The 23,336-nt window shown below is 54.4% G+C and overlaps 2 protein-coding genes across 21 annotated transcripts in view; both read left to right on the top strand.

Moving 5' to 3' along the window:
• The first annotated feature begins 1,216 nt into the window (after nt 1-1,216).
• Nucleotides 1,217-18,993, top strand: LOC138238363 (ciliated left-right organizer metallopeptidase). Its single transcript, XM_069188720.1, has 15 exons — nt 1,217-2,333; nt 4,672-5,300; nt 5,661-5,754; nt 6,581-6,632; nt 6,757-6,906; nt 7,758-7,883; nt 8,433-8,523; nt 11,099-11,244; nt 12,172-12,352; nt 14,199-14,268; nt 14,378-14,474; nt 15,231-15,338; nt 15,428-15,556; nt 16,229-16,368; nt 16,956-18,993. Exons 2-15 carry the CDS (start codon nt 4,748-4,750, stop codon nt 17,266-17,268), a joined length of 2,250 nt encoding a protein of 749 aa, XP_069044821.1. The 5' UTR covers nt 1,217-2,333; nt 4,672-4,747; the 3' UTR covers nt 17,269-18,993.
• A 1,435-nt stretch (nt 18,994-20,428) lies between these two features.
• Nucleotides 20,429-23,336, top strand: part of LOC107076136 (deleted in malignant brain tumors 1 protein-like) — a 64,183-nt gene continuing 61,275 nt past the window's right edge. For 10 of the 20 annotated variants that reach the window (XM_069188670.1, XM_069188674.1, XM_069188677.1 and 7 more), the window contains exon 1: nt 20,433-20,566. The gene's annotated coding sequence lies outside the window, so the exon portion shown is untranslated. Of the gene's footprint in view, nt 20,567-23,336 lie in introns of all 20 variants that reach the window. The other 10 variants (XM_069188683.1, XM_069188687.1, XM_069188685.1 and 7 more) reach the window with 4 other exon arrangements.

The raw sequence follows: 23,336 nt of genomic DNA, 5'->3' as shown, positions 1-23,336 counted from the left end.
GAATGCCGAGCCGGACGCCCGGCGCTGAGGGTCTGTCCCGCGGCCCCAGCCCTCTCGCCGAGCGAGCCAGGCACGCGGGGCGCAGGTTTACCGCCGTGCCAGCCGCGGGCGACTGCGCGTCCGTGCGTCCACTGGGAAATCCACCTCCCGAATATGATGGAACGGGCGGGGAGTTGACGTCTGCTTGTGTTTTACAGGGCGGAGCGCTGGCCCTGGGGCTCGGGACCCGTGCCTGTGGCTGGGAGGTTGCCGGTTCAAATCCAGGCGGCCGGCAGAGGAATCCTCCTCCAATAAAGAGATCTGATCTGATCTCTCCCCAGAGAGAGAGACACACTGAGGGAGTCTGAGAGTTAAATACCCCAGAGAGAGAGACACACTGAGGGAGTTTGAGAGTTAAATACCCCAGAGACACACACTGAGGGAGTTTGAGAGTTAAATACCCCAGAGAGAGACACACACACTGAGGGAGTTTGAGAGTTAAATACCCCAGAGAGAGAGAGAGAGACACTGAGGGAGTTTGAGAGTTAAATATGCAGAGAAAAACACCTAACAACGGGTGCAGGGCCGAATTAGGCCAGTACCCACTATTGATAAACATACAGAAAAGAGTATTAAAGTATTGGCTACACCTAAAAAACAGCGACCAAAATTCCTACCACCACAAAGCCCTGCTGAGCCAAGAGCTGAGCCCAAAACAGAGCCCCCTGAGCCAGCTGGTCCTGAGGCTCACTGACCTGAGCCACACCAACACTAACCAGCCTCAGGACAGCACTGCTAGAGCACCACAACCCAGACTCAACCACATCACAGCACAGATCAAACAGCAATATCTCACACACTGGGACACACACACACAAACACAACACAAACTGGAATGCTACAGAACCCTAAACAGACAATACACACTAGCCGAATATTTGACCAAGATAAGAAACAACAAACAGAAACAGACCCTGACGAAGTACAGGCTCAGTGACCACAGCCTGGGCATAGAAACTGGACACAGGCAGACCTGGCTGTCCAGAGAGGACAGGCTCAGTGACCACAGCCTGGGCATAGAAACTGGACACAGACAGACCTGGCTGTCCAGAGAGGACAGGCTCAGTGACCACAGCCTGGACACAGAAACTGGACACAGACAACCTGGCTGCCCAGAGAGGGCAGGCTTAGTGACCACAGCCTGGCCATAGAAACTGGGCGACACAGGCAGACCTGGCTGTCCAGAGAGGACAGACTGTGCTCCCACTGCCAGCAGGGAGAAATAGAGACAGAGGTGCACTTCCTACTGCACTGTGACAGATACTCTGGGATTAGAGAAACATTCTTCCCTAAACTCAGAAATCTAATCCCAGAGTTCCCACACCTGCCAGAGTCACAACGGGTCCCAATCCTACTGGGAGAGGGAGGAGGGAACTCAGTTGAACTGGCATCCCAGTATGTGATCTCCTGTCACAGCCTGAGGAACAGTGAGTCTGTCTCCCTATAATGCTCCTTCTGTCTACAGTAGATGTCAATATTTTATTATATGTATTTGCTGTAAATGTCTGTAATATGTCTGTAGATTTGATTTTACTTTATTTTGTGTTTTGTTCCATGTTAATTTTATTTTATCTGCTTTGACAACACTGATTGTACCCATCAGTCATGCTAATAAAGCACCTTGAATTGAACTGAACTGAGAGACACTGAGGGAGTTTGAGAGTTAAATACCCCACAGAGAGAGAGAGAGAGACACTGAGGGAGTTTGAGAGTTAAATACCCCAGAGAGAGAGACACACTGAGGGAGTTTGAGAGTTAAATACCCCAGAGAGAGAGAGACACTGAGGGAGTTTGAGAGTTAAATACCCCAGAGAGAGAGAGACACTGAGGGAGTTTGAGAGTTAAATACCCCAGAGAGAGAGAGACACTGAGGGAGTTTGAGAGTTAAATACCCCAGAGAGAGACACACACTGAGGGAGTTTGAGAGTTAAATACCCCAGAGAGAGAGACACACTGAGGGAGTTTGAAAGTTAAATACCCCAGAGAGAGACGGGTGCAGATACAGTAGTTAATCCTGCACCAGGTGAGGGGCTGGACACTCGCCCTGCAGACACGCCCCCCTCTCGCGGGCGTGACGGAACGCGCTGCCCGCCGCGGGGAGCGAGTCTCGAGCCGAGGAGCTGTGGATCCTCGCGAGCCGCGTCTTCCGCTTCCTGCCGGCGGCCCGAGCGAGGAGGGGCGGCCAGACGGGCAACATCGAGGGCAAGGGTCCGAGCCGGCGCCTGGGAGTGAGAGGACGGTTCTTTCCGTAACCGAACCCGAACCGAAAAAAAGGACAAACTGGAAACCGAAAGGTGAGTCCGGCTCGCCCACAGCTCCCGTTCCCCTCCACACGCACACGCACACGAACACGCACCGTCTGAGGTTCGCGCAGTGTCCGGTCACGGTCAGACACCCGCGTCGGGCCGAGGGGCTGGGCTGTTGCTTATGGGGTGAACAGTGCCCCCCTACCCCCACGCACACGCGTGGCCCGTGTCTCTCGGCACCGGTAAGGAGACTGGGGTGATGCCCAGCTCCACACATGAATGTGCGTTCCCCGTGGGTCAGCTGTGGTGAGCAGGAGATCCCAGCCTGACCTCAGTGCTGGCTGGACTGGTCTCCCCAGGGTCCTCTGGTGTTCCTGTGGTCTGTGGCTGGACCTCTGACCCCTGACCTCACATAGCGGTCATGAAGAGGGGGGTGCCTGTGCTGTTCCTGTGCGCTATGGTCTGACCTCTGACCTCTGACCCCGGACCCCCGACCTCACACGACAGGTTCTTGTGCACGATGGGGGGTAGACACTGTTGTTAATATTGCTGTCCCCCGAGCAGCTTTGAGGTGCTCTCACTGCAGGTGAATCAGAAGATCAGAGCTCTTTCCTGTCCCTGTACAATCAGGATCAGATCTCTTTCCTGTCTCTGTACGATCAGGATCAGATCTCTTTAGTGTCCCTATACAATCAGGATCAGATCTCTTTACTGTCCCTGTACGATCAGGATCAGATCTCTTGCCTGGCCCTGTACGATCAAGATCAGAGCTCTTTACTGTCCCTGTACAATCAAGATCAGATCTCTTTCCTGTCTCTGTACAATCAGGATCAGATCTCTTTAGTGTCCCTATACAATCAGGATCAGATCTCTTTACTGGCCCTGTACAATCAAGATCAGATCTCTTTCCTGTCTCTGTACAATCAAGATCAGATCTCTTTAGTGTCTCTGTACAATCAAGATCAGATCTCTTTCCTGTCTCTGTACAATCAAGATCAGATCTCTTTCCTGGCCCTGTACAATCAAGATCAGGTCTCTTTCCTGGCCCTGTACGATCAAGATCAGATCTCTTTCCTGTCCCTGTACAATCAAGATCAGATCTCTTTCCTGTCCCTATACAATCAGGATCAGGTCTCTTTCCTGTCTCTGTACGATCAAGATCAGATCTCTTTCCTGTCCCTGTACGATCAAGATCAGATCTCTTTCCTGTCCCTGTACGATCAAGATCAGATCTCTTTCCTGTCCCTATACAATCAAGATCAGATCTCTTTACTGTCCCTGTACAATCAAGATCAGATCTCTTTACTGTCCCTGTACAATCAAGATCAGATCTCTTTACTGTCCCTGTACAATCAAGATCAGATCTCTTTACTGTCCCTGTACAGTCTCTTTCATCAGGAATGTGTCTCTTCACAGACCCCAGCTTGCTCTCCAGGAGACACACAGACAGGGAGAGAAGCTGGGGGTCAGAGCGCAGGGTCAGACATTTATACAGCACCCCTGGAGCAGCTGGGGTTCAGGGCCTCGCTCAGGGGCCCAGCGGAGTACGATTCCTTTGCCGGCCGTGGGAATCGAACCGGCAACCTTCCAGCCACAGGCGCAGATCCCGAGCCACAGAGCCAGGGTGATTGAGAGCCACAGAGCCAGCGCACCAGTGCCACCCCACAGAAAGGGAAGGTCTCTGCGCCAGGCCTCGGTTTTGGCATTATTCCACAGTCCCCAGACTTGAGTCTTCTGGAATATCTGTGCTCGCGTGAGGACCTCAGAATATTTCTGAGCTGGAAGAGTCCTGCAAGGACGCCTCAAGCAAGAACAGAAAGACTCTGATCTGGCGGAGTAATAATAATAATAATAATAATAATAATAATAATAATAATAATAATAATAATAATTGCTTACACTTATATAGTGCTTTTGGACGATGCCTGTTTACAGTCTAGTGTCCCCGTCACTGTCCTGGGGCATTAGGACCCCCACAGACCACAGGCTGAGCGCCCCCTACTGGTCCACTCACACCTCTTCCAGCAGCAGCCTCAGCTTTCCCAGGAGTCTCCCATCCAGGTACTGGCCAGGCTCATACCTGCTGAGCTCCAGTGGGCTGCCAGCTGGGAGCTGCAGGGTGATATACTGGAGCTGCTGGAGTACTGACTGACAGGGTCCCTCTGCACGTGCCACACTCACCGTTTCAGTTTTTCACACTCTTAAATTAAGCAAATAAATAGTAATCGTGCATTCAGATGTGCAGTCGTGTGCCGTGTTTAAGCCTGTACCCTGCAGAGGCTGTGTTCATCCCTTTTCACTTAGCAATTCGGTCAAACTTGCAGTACCCCAGAGGTACAGAGGTACTGACGTCCCCCTACGTCACCTGTATTTGTGTTTTTTACAGATGAGGAATCGATCAGCTGAGCAGGTCAGTTCTTGAGTTCAGGGAGCCCCAGTCCGCAGGCGATCCAGGTCTTCAGATGACCTCTGGTCCGGCCCTGGGCACGCCTGCCTCCTTGCGGTTGCCGTGGCTGTTGCTATGGCCGCTGTTCCTATGGGTCCCCGCCAGCCGGGCCAGGTGCCTCTTTGACGAAGTCCAGGCGACGGTCAGGGTGGTGGCTCCGCCCCTCTCCCGCGAAGCTCCGCCTTCCCAGGGCCACCCAGGTACAGCTGGAGGGAACCGGACAGCACAGGCCACGCCTCCTGGTGCCATAGACACGCCCCGTTGTGGCCAGTCCCCGCCCACCCGTGCCAAGGCATGGCCTGCCCAAAGCCACCTGCGGGAGGCCCCTCCCACTTCAGACTCAGCCCCGCCCCGCAGGAGGAGCTCCAGGAGCTCGGTCCTCCCCCTCCAGCCCCGGGCCCCGCCCCCTCAGGCCTCACCCCTGGGGCACTCGGACGCGCCCCCTGCCCTGCCCATCAGGATCCGGACCTGGCGCCCCCGGGAGAGCCCCGCCCTGTCCGCGCTGGAGGGACAGAGGCTGGAGCCGGCTGTGGCCGAGGCCATCAGGACCGTCTCTGGGGCGCTCTCGGGTGAGGGAGTGCTGGAGCCCGCCTGCCTGTCCTCCTGCCTGCCTGTCTGTCTGCCTCTCTGTTCGCTTGTCAAATTGTCTGACTGCCTGTCTGTCTGTCCTCCTGCCAGTCCTCCTGTCCTCATTCCAGTCCTCCTGCCTGTCTGTCCTCCTGCCTGCCTGTCCTCTTGTCCTCCGGTCGTGTACATTAACTTTATGTTCATCTGTCAGGTGAAGGAGGTGTCGGTCACTCAGTGGGTCTCTGTCCATCAGTGTGTCCGAGGGAGGTGTTGGTCAGTCAGTGGGTCTCTGTCCATCGGTGTGTCTGAGGGAGGTGTTGGTCAGTCACTCTGTGTCTGATGACCTGTCTGTCTGTCTTCAGTGATCAGAGTTCCAGACCGACTGCTTCTTGTTAGAGACGTCAACAAGTACTGCAAGTTCATCTGGAGGAACTCCAGCACTGCCAACTACAACAGGTCAGCCTGTCTGATATACAATGAAAAATACTCCTGTCAGTCAGTGTGTCTGTATGAACCCCTCTCTCTCAGTGCAGTGTTAATGGACTGGAGTGTCCAGTCAGTGTGTCTGTATGAACCCCTCTCTCTCAGTGCAGTGTTAATGTACTGGAGTGTCCAGTCAGTGTGTCTGTATGAACCCCTCTCTCTCAGTGCAGTGTTAATGTACTGGAGTGTCCAGTCAGTGTGTCTGTATGAACCCCTCTCTCTCAGTGCAGTGTTAATGTACTGGAGTGTCCAGTCAGTCAGTGTGTCTGTATGAACCCCTCTCTCTCAGTGCAGTGTTAATGTACTGGAGTGTCCAGTCAGTCAGTGTGTCTGTATGAACCCCTCTCTCTCAGTGCAGTGTTAATGTACTGGAGTGTCCAGTCAGTCAGTGTGTCTGTATGAACCCCTCTCTCTCAGTGCAGTGTTAATGTACTGGAGTGTCCAGTCAGTGTGTCTGTATGAACCCCTCTCTCTCAGTGCAGTGTTAATGTACTGGAGTGTCCAGTCAGTCAGTGTGTCTGTATGAACCCCTCTCTCTCAGTGCAGTGTTAATGTACTGGAGTGTCCAGTCAGTGTGTCTGTATGAACCCCTCTCTCTCAGTGCAGTGTTAATGTACTGGAGTGTCCAGTCAGTCAGTGTGTCTGTATGAACCCCTCTCTCTCAGTGCAGTGTTAATGTACTGGAGTGTCCAGTCAGTGTGTCTGTATGAACCCCTCTCTCTCAGTGCAGTGTTAATGTACTGGAGTGTCCAGTCAGTCAGTGTGTCTGTATGAACCCCTCTGTCTCTCTTTGTTTTAGGTGTGGTAAAGCAAATGAGAACTACAGTTTGGAGACCTGTCTCGACATCACTGTGAGTTTTATTTACAGTTACTCTGTCAGATCTCTCCTGCTCACCTGCCTGACGTGTGTTGAGTTCTCCACCTCTCCCTGCTGCTCCGAGCGGTGATGAAGTATTGATCGCTGATGATTGGCAGATCCCTGACGCTCACCTGGCGGGCTGTGTGGTCTACCCCGACCCAGACTCCCCAGATCGCATACAGCTGCGGCCGGAAGGGGCGGGACTTCCTGACACAGACTTCCTGCTGTACCTGCACACTCACAACACAGACAAGTGCAGGGCCGAGGTCAGAGCCAGTCCTGTCATCACTGTGTCTCCCTTGTTTGGTGTAAGATCTGTGACCCTTTTTACTGAGATTGTGAGTAGGAAAACAGTCAGTGTGTCTGTATGAACCCCTCTCTCTCAGTGCAGTGTTAATGTACTGGAGTGTCCAGTCAGTCAGTGTGTCTGTATGAACCCCTCTCTCTCAGTGCAGTGTTAATGTACTGGAGTGTCCAGTCAGTGTGTCTGTATGAACCCCTCTCTCTCAGTGCAGTGTTAATGTACTGGAGTGTCCAGTCAGTGTGTCTGTATGAACCCCTCTCTCTCAGTGCAGTGTTAATGTACTGGAGTGTCCAGTCAGTCAGTGTGTCTGTATGAACCCCTCTCTCTCAGTGCAGTGTTAATGTACTGGAGTGTCCAGTCAGTGTGTCTGTATGAACCCCTCTCTCTCAGTGCAGTGTTAATGGACTGGAGTGTCCAGTAGGTCAGTGTGTCTGTATGAACCCCTCTCTCTCAGTGCAGTGTTAATGTACTGGAGTGTCCAGTCAGTCAGTGTGTCTGTATGAACCCCTCTCTCTCAGTGCAGTGTTAATGTACTGGAGTGTCCAGTCAGTCAGTGTGTCTGTATGAACCCCTCTCTCTCAGTGCAGTGTTAATGTACTGGAGTGTCCAGTCAGTGTGTCTGTATGAACCCATCTCTCTCAGTGCAGTGTTAATGTACTGGAGTGTCCAGTCAGTCAGTGTGTCTGTATGAACCCCTCTCTCTCAGTGCAGTGTTAATGTACTGGAGTGTCCAGTCAGTCAGTGTGTCTGTATGAACCCCTCTCTCTCAGTGCAGTGTTAATGGACTGGAGTGTATTAACCCCTCTCTCTCAGTCCAGTGTGCTGGCCTATGCCGTTCATTGCCAGACTGATTCCTGGGGCAGGCCTGTGGCAGGTGTGGTGGTGATCTGTCGGGATCGACTGACGGCGCCCGATTTCAGTCACCGCAGGACTGTACAGGTATAGAGACAGGGGTCAGTGTCCTGAGGGAGGGAGGGGTCAGTGTCCTGAGGGAGGGAGGGGTCTGTGTCCTGTGGGAGGGGTCAGTGTCCTGAGGGAGGGTGGGGTCAGTGTCCTGAGGGAGGGGTCAGTGTCCTGAGGGAGAGAGGGGTCAGTATCCTGAGGGAGGGAGGGGTCAGTGTCCTGAGGGAGAGAGGGGTCAGTGTCCTGAGGGAGGGGTCAGTCTCCTGAGGGAGAGAGGGGTCAGTGTCCTGAGGGAGGGAGGGGTCAGTGTCCTGAGGGAGAGAGGGGTCAGTGTCCTGAGGGAGAGAGGGGTCAGTGTCCTGAGGGAGGGGTCAGTGTCCTGAGGGAGGGAGGTGTCAGTGTCCTGAAGGAGGGAGGGGTCAGTGTCCTGATGGAGGGGTCAGTGTCCTGATGGAGGGTGGGGTCAGTGTCCTGAGGGAGAGAGGGGTCAGTGTCCTGATGGAGGGGTCAGTGTCCTGATGGAGGGTGGGGTCAGTGTCCTGAGGGAGGGGTCAGTGTCCTGATGGAGGTGCTGATCTCTTGCAGACTGTGATTCATGAGCTGCTCCACACCCTGGGCTTCTCCAAGGAGCTGTTCCACACCTGGAGAGACTGCTCCCACTCCCACTCCTCACACAGTGAGTCCACAGTCACAGACTGCTCCCACTCCCACTCCTCACACAGTGAGTCCACAGTCACAGACTGCTCCCACTCCCACTCCTCACACAGTGAGTCCACAGTCACAGACTGCTCCCACTCCCACTCCTCACACAGTGAGTCCACAGTCACAGACTGCTCCCACTCCCACTCCTCACAGAGTGGGTCCACAGTCACAGACTGCTCCCACTCCCACTCCTCACACAGTGAGTCCACAGTCACAGACTGCTCCCACTCCCACTCCTCACAGAGTGAGTCCACAGTCACAGACTGCTCCCACTCCCACTCCTCACACAGTGAGTCCACAGTCACAGACTGCTCCCACTCCCACTCCTCACACAGTGAGTCCACAGTCACAGACTGCTCCCACTCCCACTCCTCACACAGAGAGTCCACAGTCACAGACTGCTCCCACTCCCACTCCTCACACAGTGAGTCCACAGTCACAGTCTGCTCCCACTCCCACTCCTCACACAGTGAGTCCACAGTCACAGACTGCTCCCACTCCCACTCCTCACACAGAGAGTCCACAGTCACAGACTGCTCCCACTCCCACTCCTCACACAGTGAGTCCACAGTCACAGACTGCTCCCACTCCCACTCCTCACACAGTGAGTCCACAGTCACAGACTGCTCCCACTCCCACTCCTCACACAGTGAGTCCACAGTCACAGACTGCTCCCACTCCCACTCCTCACAGAGTGGGTCCACAGTCACAGACTGCTCCCACTCCCACTCCTCACACAGTGAGTCCACAGTCACAGACTGCTCCCACTCCCACTCCTCACAGAGTGAGTCCACAGTCACAGACTGCTCCCACTCCCACTCCTCACACAGTGAGTCCACAGTCACAGACTGCTCCCACTCCCACTCCTCACACAGTGAGTCCACAGTCACAGACTGCTCCCACTCCCACTCCTCACACAGAGAGTCCACAGTCACAGACTGCTCCCACTCCCACTCCTCACACAGTGAGTCCACAGTCACAGTCTGCTCCCACTCCCACTCCCACTCCTCACACAGTGAGTCCACAGTCACAGACTGCTCCCACTCCCACTCCTCACACAGTGAGTCCACAGTCACAGTCTGCTCCCACTCCCACTCCTCACACAGTGAGTCCACAGTCACAGACTGCTCCCACTCCCACTCCTCACACAGAGAGTCCACAGTCACAGACTGCTCCCACTCCCACTCCTCACACAGTGAGTCCACAGTCACAGACTGCTCCCACTCCCACTCCTCACACAGTGAGTCCACAGTCACAGACTGCTCCCACTCCCACTCCTCACACAGTGAGTCCACAGTCACAGACTGCTCCCACTCCCACTCCTCACACAGAGAGTCCACAGTCACAGACTGCTCCCACTCCCACTCCTCACACAGTGAGTCCACAGTCACAGACTGCTCCCACTCCCACTCCTCACACAGTGAGTCCACAGTCACAGACTGCTCCCACTCCCACTCCTCACACAGTGAGTCCACAGTCACAGACTGCTCCCACTCCCACTCCTCACAGAGTGAGTCCACAGTCACAGACTGCTCCCACTCCTCACACAGTGAGTCCACAGTCACAGACTGCTCCCACTCCCACTCCTCACACAGAGAGTCCACAGTCACAGACTGCTCCCACTCCCACTCCTCACACAGTGAGTCCACAGTCACAGACTGCTCCCACTCCCACTCCTCACAGAGTGAGTCCACAGTCACAGACTGCTCCCACTCCCACTCCTCACAGAGTGAGTCCACAGTCACAGACTGCTCCCACTCCCACTCCTCACAGAGTGGGTCCACAGTCACAGACTGCTCCCACTCCCACTCCTCACAGAGTGAGTCCACAGTCACAGACTGCTCCCACTCCCACTCCTCACAGAGTGGGTCCACAGTCACAGACTGCTCCCACTCCCACTCCTCACACAGAGAGCCCACAGTCACAGACTGCTCCCACTCCCACTCCTCACACAGTGAGTCCACAGTCACAGACTGCTCCCACTCCCACTCCTCACACAGAGAATCCACAGTCACAGACCGCTCCCACTCCCACTCCTCACACAGTGAGTCCACAGTCACAGACCGCTCATACTCCCACTCCTCACAGAGTGAGTCCACAGTCACAGACTGCTCCCACTCCCACTCCTCACAGAGTGAGTCCACAGTCACAGACTGCTCCCACTCCCACTCCTCACACAGAGAGTCCACAGTCACAGACTGCTCCCACTCCCACTCCTCACACAGAGAGTCCACAGTCACAGACTGCTCCCACTCCCACTCCTCACAGAGTGAGTCCACAGTCACAGACTGCTCCCACTCCCACTCCTCACACAGAGAGTCCACAGTCACAGACTGCTCCCACTCCCACTCCTCACACAGTGAGTCCACAGTCACAGACTGCTCCCACTCCCACTCCTCACAGAGTGAGTCCACAGTCACATGTTGTGTGCAGATTGTGCATGCTGTGTAGGGATTGTGTGTTGAGGTGTGGTGTGATACTCTGCAGTGAGTGTAGAATTGTGTAGCTGGTTATTGATGTGCTGTGCTGTGCTGTGTTGTGTTGTGTAGTGGGTGGTGAGTGCTCTGTGCGGGGTCAGGTGACGAACACTGATGAGACAGGACAGGTGAGGATCTACACCCCAACTGTGATCGCCGCCCTGCAGGCTCACCTGCACTCCGACAGCCCTGAGCTGGGAGCGCCTCTGGAGAACCAGGTACTGAGCCCTGAACACACCCTGAGCACTGAACACACACTGCACACACACTGTGATCGCCGCCCTGCAGGCTCACCTGCACTCCGACAGCCCTGAGCTGGGAGCGCCTCTGGAGAACCAGGTACTGAGCCCTGAACACACCCTGAGCACTGAACACACACTGCACACACACTGTGATCGCCGCCCTGCAGGCTCACCTGCACTCCGACAGCCCTGAGCTGGGAGCGCCTCTGGAGAACCAGGTACTGAGCCCTGAACACACCCTGAGCACTGAACACACACTGAACCCACTCTGAACACTGTACACACTGTGGTTGTAGCCCTCTCTCTCAGGTGTGTGTGTGTGTGTGGTGACTGCTCCCTCTCTCTCAGGGGGGTGTGTGTGTGTGTGTGGTGACTGCTCCCTCTGTCTCAGGGGTGTGTGTGTGTGTGTGGTGACTGCTCCCTCTCTCAGGTGTGTGTGTGTGTGTGTGTCTGTGTGGTGACCACTCCCTCTCTCTCAGGTGTGTGTGTGTGTGTGTGTGTGTGTGTGTGTGTGTGTCTGTGTGGTGACCACTCCCTCTCTCTCAGGGGTGTGTGTGTGTGTGGGGGTGGGGGTGTGTGCGTGGTGACCGCTCCCTCTCTCTCTCAGGGGTGTGTGTGTGGTGACCGCTCCCTCTCTCTCTCAGGGGTGTGTGTGTGGTGACCGCTCCCTCTCTCTCTCAGGGGTGTGTGTGTGGTGACCGCTCCCTCTCTCTCTCAGGGGTGTGTGTGTGGTGACCGCTCCCTCTCTCTCTCAGGGGTGTGTGTGTGGTGACCGCTCCCTCTCTCTCTCAGGGGTGTGTGTGTGGTGACCGCTCCCTCTCTCTCTCAGGGGTGTGTGCGTGGTGACCGCTCCCTCTCTCTCTCAGGGGTGTGTGTGTGGTGACCGCTCCCTCTCTCTCTCAGGTTCCGCCCGGTTCTGTCTCGTCTCACTGGGAGGCCCGGGTTCTGCAGGGCTCGGTGATGACCGCAGCGCTGGGGGAGGAGCTGGCTGTGCGTCTCGACCCGGTCACTCTGTCCGCACTGCAGGACACCGGCTGGTACCGGGTGAACTACAGCTCCGCTCGCAGCCTGGACTGGGGACAGGGTAAGGGTCACTCACTGACCACTGACCATTGACCAGTCAGGACTGGGGTCACTCACTGACCACTGACCACTGACCAGTCAGGACTGGGGACAGGGTAAGGGTCACTCACTGACCACTGACCACTGACCAGTCAGGACTGGGGTCACTCACTGACCACTGACCACTGACCAGTCAGGACTGGGGACAGGGTAAGGGTCACTCACTGACCACTGACCACTGACCGGTCAGGACTGGGGTCACTCACTGACCACTGACCACTGACCGGTCAGGACTGGGGACACACACTGACCACTGACCACTGACCGGTCAGGACTGGGGTCCCTCACTGACCACTGACCACTGACCGGTCAGGACTGGGGACAGGGTAAGGGTCAGTCACTGACCACTGACCACTGACCACTGACCGGTCAGGGCTGGGGACAGGGTAAGGGTCACTCACTGACCACTGACCGGTCAGGTCTGGGGTCACTCACTGACCACTGACCGGTCAGGACTGGGGACAGGGTAAGGGTCACTCACTGACCACTGACCGGTCAGGACTGGGGACAGGGTAAGGGTCACTCACTGACCACTGACCACTGACCGGTCAGGACTGGGGACAGGGTAAGGGTCACTCACTGACCAATGACCGGTCAGGACTGGGGACACACACTGACCACTGACCACTGACCGGTCAGGACTGGGGACACACACTGACCACTGACCGGTCAGGACTGGGGACACACACTGACCACTGACCACTGACCGGTCAGGACTGGGGACAGGGTAAGGGTCAGTCACTGACTGGGGTCACTGGGGATAGGGTGAATTACTGACCACTGACCGGTCAGGACTGGGGATGGGGCGAAGGGCGAATCGCTGACCACATGCACACTCTCACCCCAGACACACACACTGACCCCAGACACACACACACACTCTCACCCCAGACACACACGCACACACTGACCCCAGACACACACACACACACTCTCACCCCAGACACACACGCACACACTGACCCCAGACACACACGCACACACTGACCCCAGACACACACACACACACTCTCACCCCAGACACACACGCACACACTGACCCCAGACACACACGCACACACTCTCACCCCAGACACACACACTGACCCCAGACACACACGCACACACTCTCACCCCAGACACACACACTGACCCCAGACACACACGCACACACTCTCACCCCAGACACACACACTGACCCCAGACACACACGCACACACACTGACCCCAGACACACACGCACACACTCTCACCCCAGACACACACACGCACACACTCTCACCCCAGACACACACGCACGCACGCACACACGCACTCTCACCCCAGACACACACACACACACTCTCACCCCAGACACACACGCACGCACACACGCACTCTCACCCAAGACACACACGCCGGACACACACACACTCTATCTATTCAATTCAGTTCAAGGTGCTTTATTAGCATGACCGATGGGTACAATCAGTGTTGCCAAAGCAAATAAAAATAATAAAATTAACATTAAATACAAAATAAAAGTATAATAAAATCTACAGACATATTACAGACATTTACAACAGAGACATGTCATACAATATTTACATATAATGTATCTCTCATATCTGTCTCTCTGTGTCTCTCTGTCTCTCTCTGTGCACTCACTGTGTCTCTCTCTGTGTCAGTTCAATTCAATTCAGTTCAAGGTGCTTTATTAGCATGACCGATGGGTACAATCAGTGTTGCCAAAGCAAATAAAATAATGAAATTCACATGAAAAAGTCTCTCTCTGTGTGTCTCTCGCTCACTGTCTCTCTCTGTCCCTCACTGTGGGCTGTGTGTTGCAGGTGAGGGCGCATCGTTCGGGCTGGTGTCTTCGTGCCACGACGGCTCGTCCCCCTTCTTCTGCTCGGGCAGGTAGCTGCGCCGATCCGTCCACATGCCGATCTCCTCCGGCTGGTGTGTCTCAGGCTCCCCTGGGCTTGCCGGCGCCCCTGCTGACAGTCTCTCCCTCTCTCTCCTCCAGCGGCTCGGGGTGTCATTATCTCCACCTCCACAAGGGGGAGTGCCAGACGGATCAGTACCTAGATGGCTGCCGCATGTACAAACCCCTGGCCAGCGCTGTGAGGCTCTCTCTCTCCCCAGATACCCCTTGTCTGTCTGTCTCTCTCTACCGCCCTCAGAGGTAGTGCCTGTCTCTCTCTCTCTCCCTCAGAGGTAGTGCCTGTCTCTCTGTTTCCCTCAGAGGTAGTGCCTGTCTCTCTCTCTCTCCCTCAGAGTGAGTGCCTGTCTCTCTCGCTCTCTCCCTCAGCAACAGTGCCTGTCTCTCTCTCTCTCCCTCAGTGCCAGTGCCTGTCTCTCTCTCTCCCTCAGTGCCAGTGCCTGTCTCTCTCTCCCCCTCAGAGCGAGTGCCTGTCTCTCTCTCTCCCCCTCAGAGCCAGTGCCTGTCTCTCTCTCTCCCCCTCAGAGCCAGTGCCTGTCTATCTCTCTCTCCCTCAGTGCCAGTGCCTGTCTCTCTCTCTCTCCCCCTCAGAGCGAGTGCCTGTCTCTCTCTCTCTCCCTCAGAGCCAGTGCTTGTCTCTCTCTCCCCCTCAGAGCGAGTGCCTGTCTCTCTCTCTCCCTCAGTGCCAGTGCCTGTCTCTCTCTCTCTCCCTCAGAGCGAGTGCCTGTCTCTCTCTCTCTCCCTCAGTGCCAGTGCCTGTCTCTCTCTCTCTCCCTCAGAGCGAGTGCCTGTCTCTCTCTCTCCCTCAGAGCCAGTGCCTGTCTCTCTCTCTCCCCCTCAGAGCGAGTGCCTGTCTCTCTCTCTCTCCCTCAGAGCGAGTGCCTGTCTCTCTCTCTCTCCCTCAGTGCCAGTGCCTGTCTCTCTCTCTCTCCCTCAGAGCGAGTGCTGGAAAGAAGAGAACGAGAGAGTGGGCGGGGCAGACGCGGGGGGCGGGGAGATCTTTCGGGCCGACAGTCGCTGCTTCTTCTCCAGCCTGACGAGGGAGGTGTGTGCCTCTGTGTGCGCCGTCCTGGCTGGGACCCGGCTCTGAGCGCCCGCGGCCTCACTCTCCTGCTCTCTCCTGCTCTCCCTCAGAACCTCCCCCTGTCTCACAGCCCCGTCGTGGCTCGGTGCTACAGACACAGGTGTACCGGACTGAACCAGTACCAGATCAGGGTGTCCGGGTCGGGCTGGGTCGAGTGTCCGGCTGGCGGAACCGTGCAGGTAATGACAACAGTGGGCTGAGACTGGAATGCCCCGAGCAGCTGTGCCCATCTTGCTGAGCTAGACAGGAATTGAGCTTTACTGGGCTCGGGTTCAATGCTGTCAGTGACAGAGACACCCTGCTCCTCCAATCAGGGCTCACTCTGTCAGTGTGACACACTGCTCCTCCAATCAGGGCTCACTCTGTGACTGATAGACACCCTGCTCCTCCAATCAGGGCTCACTCTGTCAGTGAGACACCCTGCTCCTTCAATCAGGGCTCACTCTGTCACTGATAGACACCCTGCTCCTCCAATCAGGGCTCACTCTGTCAGTGAGACACCCTGCTCCTCCAATCAGGGATCACTCTGTCAGTGAGAGACACCCTGCTCCTCCAATCAGGGCTCACTCTGTCAGTGAGAGACACCCTGCTGCTCCAATCAGGGCTCACTCTGTCAGTGAGAGACACCCTGCTCCTCCAATCAGGGATCACTCTGTCAGTGAGAGACACCCTGCTCCTCCAATCAGGGATCACTCTGTCAGTGAGAGACACTGCTCCTCCAATCAGGGATCACTCTGTCAGTGTGACACACTGCTCCTCCAATCAGGGCTCACTCTGTCAGTGAGAGACACCCTGCTCCTCCAATCAGGGCTCACTCTGTCAGTGAGACTGGGTTATCGTCTCTTTCTCAGGTGCCTGGTTATCGTGGTCTTGTGTTTTGCCCTGATAAGAGGTTTTGCCATGCTGCAGCCCCGTCCCCAGGTGACCAGCCTCCTCCCAGCCTCAACATGACGTCGGAATGGTCTGTTCCTGTCCACGCCCCCAGTGGGAGGCAAGTCGCATGTTGTGTTTAAAGCACACTGTTCAGCAGTATCCTGGCTGTCCACTGTGTCTCTATTGAGGTGTAAAATCCAATTTATGTTATAGTTTCCACTTTGCAGTGTATCTATCTAACCCCTCTCTCTCAGTGCAGTGTTAATGTACTGGAGTGTCCAGTCAGTCAGTGTGTCTGTATGAACCCCTCTCTCTCAGTGCAGTGTTAATGTACTGGAGTGTCCAGTCAGTCAGGGTGTCTGTATGAACCCCTCTCTCTCAGTGCAGTGTTAATGTACTGGAGTGTCCAGTCAGTCAGTGTGTCTGTATGAACCCCTCTCTCTCAGTGCAGTGTTAATGTACTGGAGTGTCCAGTCAGTCAGTGTGTCTGTATGAACCCCTCTCTCTCAGTGCAGTGTTAATGTACTGGAGTGTCCAGTCAGTCAGTGTGTCTGTATGAACCCCTCTCTCTCAGTGCAGTGTTAATGTACTGGAGTGTCCAATCAGTGTGTCTGTATGAACCCCTCTCTCTCAGTGCAGTGTTAATGTACTGGAGTGTAGTGTCCAGTTATCGTGTCTGTGTTAACCCCTTTCTCTCTTGCACAGTGGCCCATCCTCAGGAGTCCTGCCCATGACCTCTGACCCCACAATGCTCCGAGACCCCAGTTTCTCTGTTCCCTTGTCCGTCAGCAGTTCCCAGACCACACTTGCTGTTGTACTGGGCAGTTTGGCCGCCCTCTCTGTCCTTGCCCTCGTTGTCTGTACCCTTGTCATCGTCTACAGGAGACACCGTGCCTCCAGGCTCAGGGTGCACGCTGTTGGGGAGGCCCCCAACTCCCCGGCTTCTCCTGACCAGCAGCTCCAGCCACCCCTTGTCCACAGGGAGCACCCCACTGACTATGACCTGAAATATTTGTGAAAGAAACTGATACCATTATAGATGGGCTGGGGCTTGGTCTGAATTGGACGAGACAAGTAGTATAGAGAACTACTGACAGAGTTGATCCTGGGAAGTGATGTCGCCCCTCATGACGGAGTTGATCCTGGGAAGTGATGTCGCCCCTCCTGACGGAGTTGAACCTGGGAAGTGATGTCGCCCTTCATGACGGAGTTGATCCTGGGAAGTGATGTCGCCCTTCATGACGGAGTTGATCCTGGGAAGTGATGTCGCCCCTCGTGACGGAGTTGACAGGGGAGAGGGACGAGCTCAGTCCTCTTCCCGTTCATCCTGAGGCAATTGTGTGCCTGTGACTCCAGTGTGCCTGTCCCGGGACAGTGCCAGTGACTGCACCCTCCCGCGGGTGAGGACGTTATGTTTTCCAGGTTGCTGTGTCAGAACGTTTGGGGACCTGCCAGTAGGAAGGACCCTGGTCTTGACGGCTACTGCTGTCGGATGGCTGTCCTCACTGGGCTGGCCTGATCTGCGGGCGTTGCTGTTGTCTGGAGTCCTCCCAGCTCCCCGTCGGGGACTGACGTCTCTCACCCACAGCTCTGCGCCGCCAACCGCAGTTTTCACCTGTAGTCATATGACAAGGGTTTTGCGTTCAGTCTGGGGCTGGGGTCACCTTCTGGGTGGAGTCTGCATGTTCTCTCCACCCACCTCAAAGGTATTGGGTGATTTCTGGGCTGGGGTCACCTTTTGGATGTTGTCTGCCTGTTCTCTTCACCCCCTTCACATGTCCTGGGTTCAGCTATGGTAAACTTCTGGGTGGAGTCTGCATGTTTTCTTGACACCCTCACGTGTCCTGGGTTCAGTTCTGAGCTAGGGGCACCTTCTGGGTTGAATCTCCATGTTCTCTTGACCCCCCCAAGTGTCCTGGGCTGAGCTCTGGGCCAGGGGCACCTTCCGGGTGGAGTCTGCATGTTCTCTATACCCACTTATAGGTCCTGGGTTCAGTTCTGGGCCAGGGGCGCCTTCTGGGTGGAGTCTGCATGTTCTCCCGACCCACTCATGGGTCCTGGGTTCAGTTCTGGGCCAGGGGCGCCTTCTGGGTGGAGTCTGCATGTTCTCCCGACCCACTCATGGGTCCTGGGTTCAGCTCTGGGCTGGGGGCACCTTCTGGGTGGAGTCTGCAGGTTTTCTCCACCCTCTCATGGGTCCTGGGTTCAGTTCTGGGCCGGGGGCACCTTCTGGGTGGAGTCTGCATGTTCTCCCGACCCACTCATGGGTCCTGGGTTCAGTTCTGGGCCAGGGGCGCCTTCTGGGTGGAGTCTGCATGTTCTCCCGACCCACTCATGGGTCCTGGGTTCAGCTCTGGGCTGGGGGCACCTTCTGGGTGGAGTCTGCAGGTTTTCTCCACCCTCTCATGGGTCCTGGGTTCAGGTCTGGGCTGGGGGCACCTTCTGGGTGGAGTCTGCAGGTTTTCTCCACCCTCTCATGGGTCCTGGGTTCAGCTCTGGGCCAGGGGCACCTTCTGGGTGGAGTCTGCATGTTCTCTCCACCCTCTCATGGGTCCTGGGTTCAGCTCTGGGCTGGGGGCACCTTCTGGGCGGTGTCAGGCGGGGTGACCATGCCGTTGTTTTCTGATGGGTGTCTGTAAATTGTCTGGGCGTCGGGATGCGCTCCGTGTCGCGGGCTGGTGTCCCCTCCAGCCCTGCCCGGGAGAAACCAAGGACCTCTAATAAAACATTTTTGTGGTTTTTATTCTGGAATCAAAGGACTGACTGTGAATAAAGGGGGAGGGTCGGGCGTTATCTTTCACGCAAATCATCGACCTTTCCTCTGAAAGCCCGTCTGATACCCAGTCACGTGTGATATATGGGAATCTAAACGCTGTCCTCGTCAGACATGCGCGTGGATATCAAGGTTCTGCTGAGGGATTCGCGGGCCTGTTGCTCTGACACTCTGCGGCTTGTGGTCCGAGGTCCCTCGGCCGAGCGGCTCGTACAGCAGGGCTGCCCACTGCTGGTCCTGCAGGGGGCGCTGTGTCCTCAAAGCAGCAGCACCTGAGGAGCTGGCAGGAGCTGGGAAGAGCTGTCGGGAGCTGGGCCAGTCGAGCTGATTGAGTGCAGTAAGCGATGAGTTTTACAAATATTATTACTTTGTTATAAAAATGAGATATTCAATCAATCAAAGTTTATTTACGCACAACAATACAGCGTGCAGCAGCAGTTGCTGGGAGTGAAATGTCTTTTCTATGAGCTAGTTTTTCCCAGGAGTCTCCCATCCAGGTACTGGCCAGGCTCACACCTGCTGAGCTCCAGTGGGGCAGCCAGCTGGGAGCTGCAGGGTGACATGGCTGCTGGTTTATAGATGATAAATCCCTCCTTACTGCTGGAAGTGAATGTCTTAGTTTCCACTCCACCAACAAGTAAAGACATTCATTGTGAGACACTTCGCAGTATCTGTCCTTCTAATCCATTCCCGAGTATGCTGAACTTGGACTGGAACGCCTGCATTTTTTGCGAGTCCGATATTGAAACGACTGAACACGTTTTTTCCCCTCATGCCTTCACACAACAGCTTTCTGGCGCCCCGGCGGTTCTTGGTTAAGTGACGGAATTTGTACCGATTTTGTGACTTTGAAGGGGGTTGTTCTCAGGGTTCCGAATAAAAGTGAAGAAAATAAAAAGTGCAGGCTGTAGAGGGACAAGTCCCGGCTTACTCCCTACTGAACAGATCAGGAAGGAAACGACCTTTCGGGCGTCAGTGCAGAGTGCGACAACCGCTGCCAGCTGCAGACAGTTAACACACTCTTTCACGTTTTACTCAGATTCTTTACAAATGTCTTTAAAAATCCCCCCCGGAGAACTGGTGTACAGAAATGCCTTAGAGACAAGCTTCTTATTCAACGCGACTTCGCGATGTAACCTCCACATTGTCGATACGGTCCTAACTGACTTGTTGTCCTGCTTCGCTGACGTGATGTTGTCTTTGTATAGCCACAGTACGCGCCCTCGAGTGTTTGTGTTTGGTGTTGTGGTGGGATGAAGTGTTTCAAATGATCGCGCTCGGAGGCGGCGAACGGAACACGCAGGCGCGGCCCCCCCCCCGCGTCATTTCCGGCAGGTGGGCAGGGTGTGAGGGCGGGCGCGCGCGCGCCGCTGCCCCGTGCGCCTCGCGGGCGCGTCGGTTGGCGGCTGTGGCGCAGTTTCAATTCTGCGCGTCCGGTCGGCGAGTCGCGACGCTGATCCAGCCCGTTAAATCACTCGGGCTTCGCCGCGGACAGGAGGAGCCCCGCTCTCCGGCGTGTCTGAAACCCGAAAATACTCCGGCGGTACGACTAGCTTGTTTGTCGCCTATTAGACGTGGTGTACGTTACTTCCAAAAAAAAAATGTAATAATTCAGCAACAGTAAAATCTTTCATTGGAGAAGACTGCTCCGGTGAAAGTGCAAAAGTATCATCTCTTGAGGGTACGCAAGTATTGGAAAGTAAGAAAGTAGCCGTCCCTTTCTGCTGATACAATAGCTTTTGTATTTACTGATTTTCACTAAGTTTCACAATCTGTTAAAATTAACAAAACAGATGCTGCCAAGACACGCAACTTGAACGTAAACAAATGGCAAAATTTCCAGTAAAATCGTTGCTCTGTATTATATTAAGGTGCTGTACAGTATATATTGTTACTGTGTTTAATAACTTGACATCCTCTAAACACAGAGCTCCCTAACCACGTTCACAGAAATGTCAGGGAACAGACTGCATTGTTAGATAAGCGAACAAAATACGAATTTGACTCAGTGTTTGATTTTCCTGTTCATCATATGTCAAGTATATGTACAGAAGTACTGTCGTAGAATCATATAATAGTTTACAATGTACGAAAATATTCAAGTATGTTAATGCGGCTTTCACCTTCGCATGCACTTCATGTATGTGGCACACCACGTTAAATCGTGAACATCTTAAGTTTGATGTTTAAATGAACGCAGTGTTCGAAAATGGTGTTCATCTCTCAAAACGCACACAGTTGTTGATTGTCAAAGTGGGACTATTCCTACAATGTTTCCCATCGGATTACACTGGAGCGCTCAAATGATCTGGTCCTTACCGCGTTCTGTTCAGACTCGAGAGTGTGAAACTGTGTTGTCATGTCCTGGTCCGCATGACCGTTGAAACGCTTTGGATTCCTCTGGAGAAGTGCGTCACACAGCAGCCTCAGAGAAATATCTACGCCTTCCTGCTCCCCAGTAATCATTACGCATGAAGGACGCTGGACGTGGATGCCTGTACTGTGTTCCTTTCCAGCAGTACTGGTGTGTTGATGGAGTGCTCTGCGGTTGGGCTTCAGAACAGTACGTGACAGAAGCACGCTGACTTTTCCCTTGTGCTTGTGCCTCTTTTGTTCCCAGTCACAGTCCTAGCCCCTGTAAGCATCACCATCACCATGGGAAGGGCAGTGGAGGAAAAGGACTGTTTTTCTAAACCACTGTACTTGAGTAAAAGCCACAGTATCCCGAAAATAAAAGTTAAGTACATACAGTCAATATCTGGTCAGTCCAGACCCCAGGACACTGTCAGTAAGAGTAGGGGAGTCCTGACTGCTGGTCAGTACAGATCCCAGGACACTGTCAGTAAGAGTAGGGGTGTCCTGACTGCTGGTCAGTACAGATCCCAGGACACTGTCAGTAAGAGTAGGGGTGTCTGACTGCTGGTCAGTCCAGATCCCGGGACACTGTCAGTAAGAGTAGGGGTGTCCTGACTGCTGGTCAGTCCAGATCCCAGGACACTGTCAGTAAGAGTAGGGGTGTCCTGACTGCTGGTCAGTACAGATCCCAGGACACTGTCAGTAAGAGTAGGGGTGTCCTGACTGGTCAGTACAGATCCCAGGACACTGTCAGTAAGAGTAGGGGTGTCCTGACTGGTCAGTACAGATCCCAGGACACTGTCAGTAAGAGTAGGGGTGTCCTGACTGCTGGTCAGTCCAGATCCCAGGACACTGTCAGTAAGAGTAGGGGTGTCCTGACTGGTCAGTCCAGATCCCAGGACACTGTCAGTAAGAGTAGGGGTGTCCTGACTGGTCAGTACAGATCCCAGGACACTGTCAGTAAGAGTAGGGGTGTCCTGACTGGTCAGTACAGATCCCAGGACACTGTCAGTAAGAGTAGGGGTGTCCTGACTGCTGGTCAGTACAGATCCCAGGACACTGTCAGTAAGAGTAGGGGTGTCCTGACTGGTCAGTCCAGATCCCAGGACACTGTCAGTAAGAGTAGGGGTGTCCTGACTGCTGGTCAGTCCAGATCCCTGAACACTGTCAGTATTGCACAGGTGATTCAGAGCTGTAGGAAACTGCACACAAGTACGTTGGGATCTCTGTACAGGTTATTCTGTGTGAGAAGGATGCTTGAGGACATACAGTAGCTATCTGTGCCGATTTGAAGTCCATAGTAGTTATACTTATGATTTCCAGTGCACTTAGAGCACCTCACTGTGATTAACATAATTTATCATTAAACATTATAGGAACAAGTAAAAGGTTTATTCCATGCTTGAAAGCCGTGGAGCCTTCTTCAGGTGTGAGCAATGTGAACAAGGCTCACACCTCACACCTGAAGAAGGCACCACAGTCGAAACGTTGTGTTTTCTTTCTTCTCTTTTCAGCAGGAATAAACCTTTTACTTGTTCCTTTGCAGCCTATGCATGCTGATGCAGCTCCCCTCCAGAACTATAAAACTTTACATGTTACAGCCTTAGAAATCGTCAAAGTAGAGTATGAAGACTCATTCCTGGTCTTAGGGCCTGTTATACTGTATATGGACAGTGTAAGGGAGCTGAATCTCTGCAGTGAAGAACAGAAGGATTGACAGGAGATGTGATCCGAGTATATCAAAACTTGGAGAGGATAGGTTGGGTCTGGTCTTTACCAGTCATGGCCTCCTAATCACCCCCCTCTCTGAACTGGCCTCATCACTCTGCTCTCCTCCCCACTGAGAGCTGGAGTGTGTGAGCGGACTGGAGCATCATCACACTGGGGGGGTGGAGGGGATCCTCAGTACTGGACAGTGCTGGGAGTGGAGTGTCCAGGAATGAGCTGTAGAAGTGTGA

Source organism: Lepisosteus oculatus, chromosome 4, assembly GCF_040954835.1.
Source record: "Lepisosteus oculatus isolate fLepOcu1 chromosome 4, fLepOcu1.hap2, whole genome shotgun sequence".
NCBI classification, from domain to species: domain Eukaryota; kingdom Metazoa; phylum Chordata; class Actinopteri; order Semionotiformes; family Lepisosteidae; genus Lepisosteus; species Lepisosteus oculatus.
Note: the sequence above shows the minus strand (reverse complement) of the source record. Positions and strands in the feature narration are given on the sequence as shown.

Coding starts and splice junctions, on each gene's coding strand:
- LOC138238363 (XM_069188720.1), top strand. CDS start 4,748: ATGACCTCTGGTCCGGCCCTGGGCACGCCTGCCTCCTTGCGGTTGCCG. Junction 5,301..5,660: donor CGTCTCTGGGGCGCTCTCGG/GTGAGGGAGTGC, acceptor GTCTGTCTTCAG/TGATCAGAGTTCCAGACCGA. Junction 5,755..6,580: donor AGCACTGCCAACTACAACAG/GTCAGCCTGTCT, acceptor TCTTTGTTTTAG/GTGTGGTAAAGCAAATGAGA.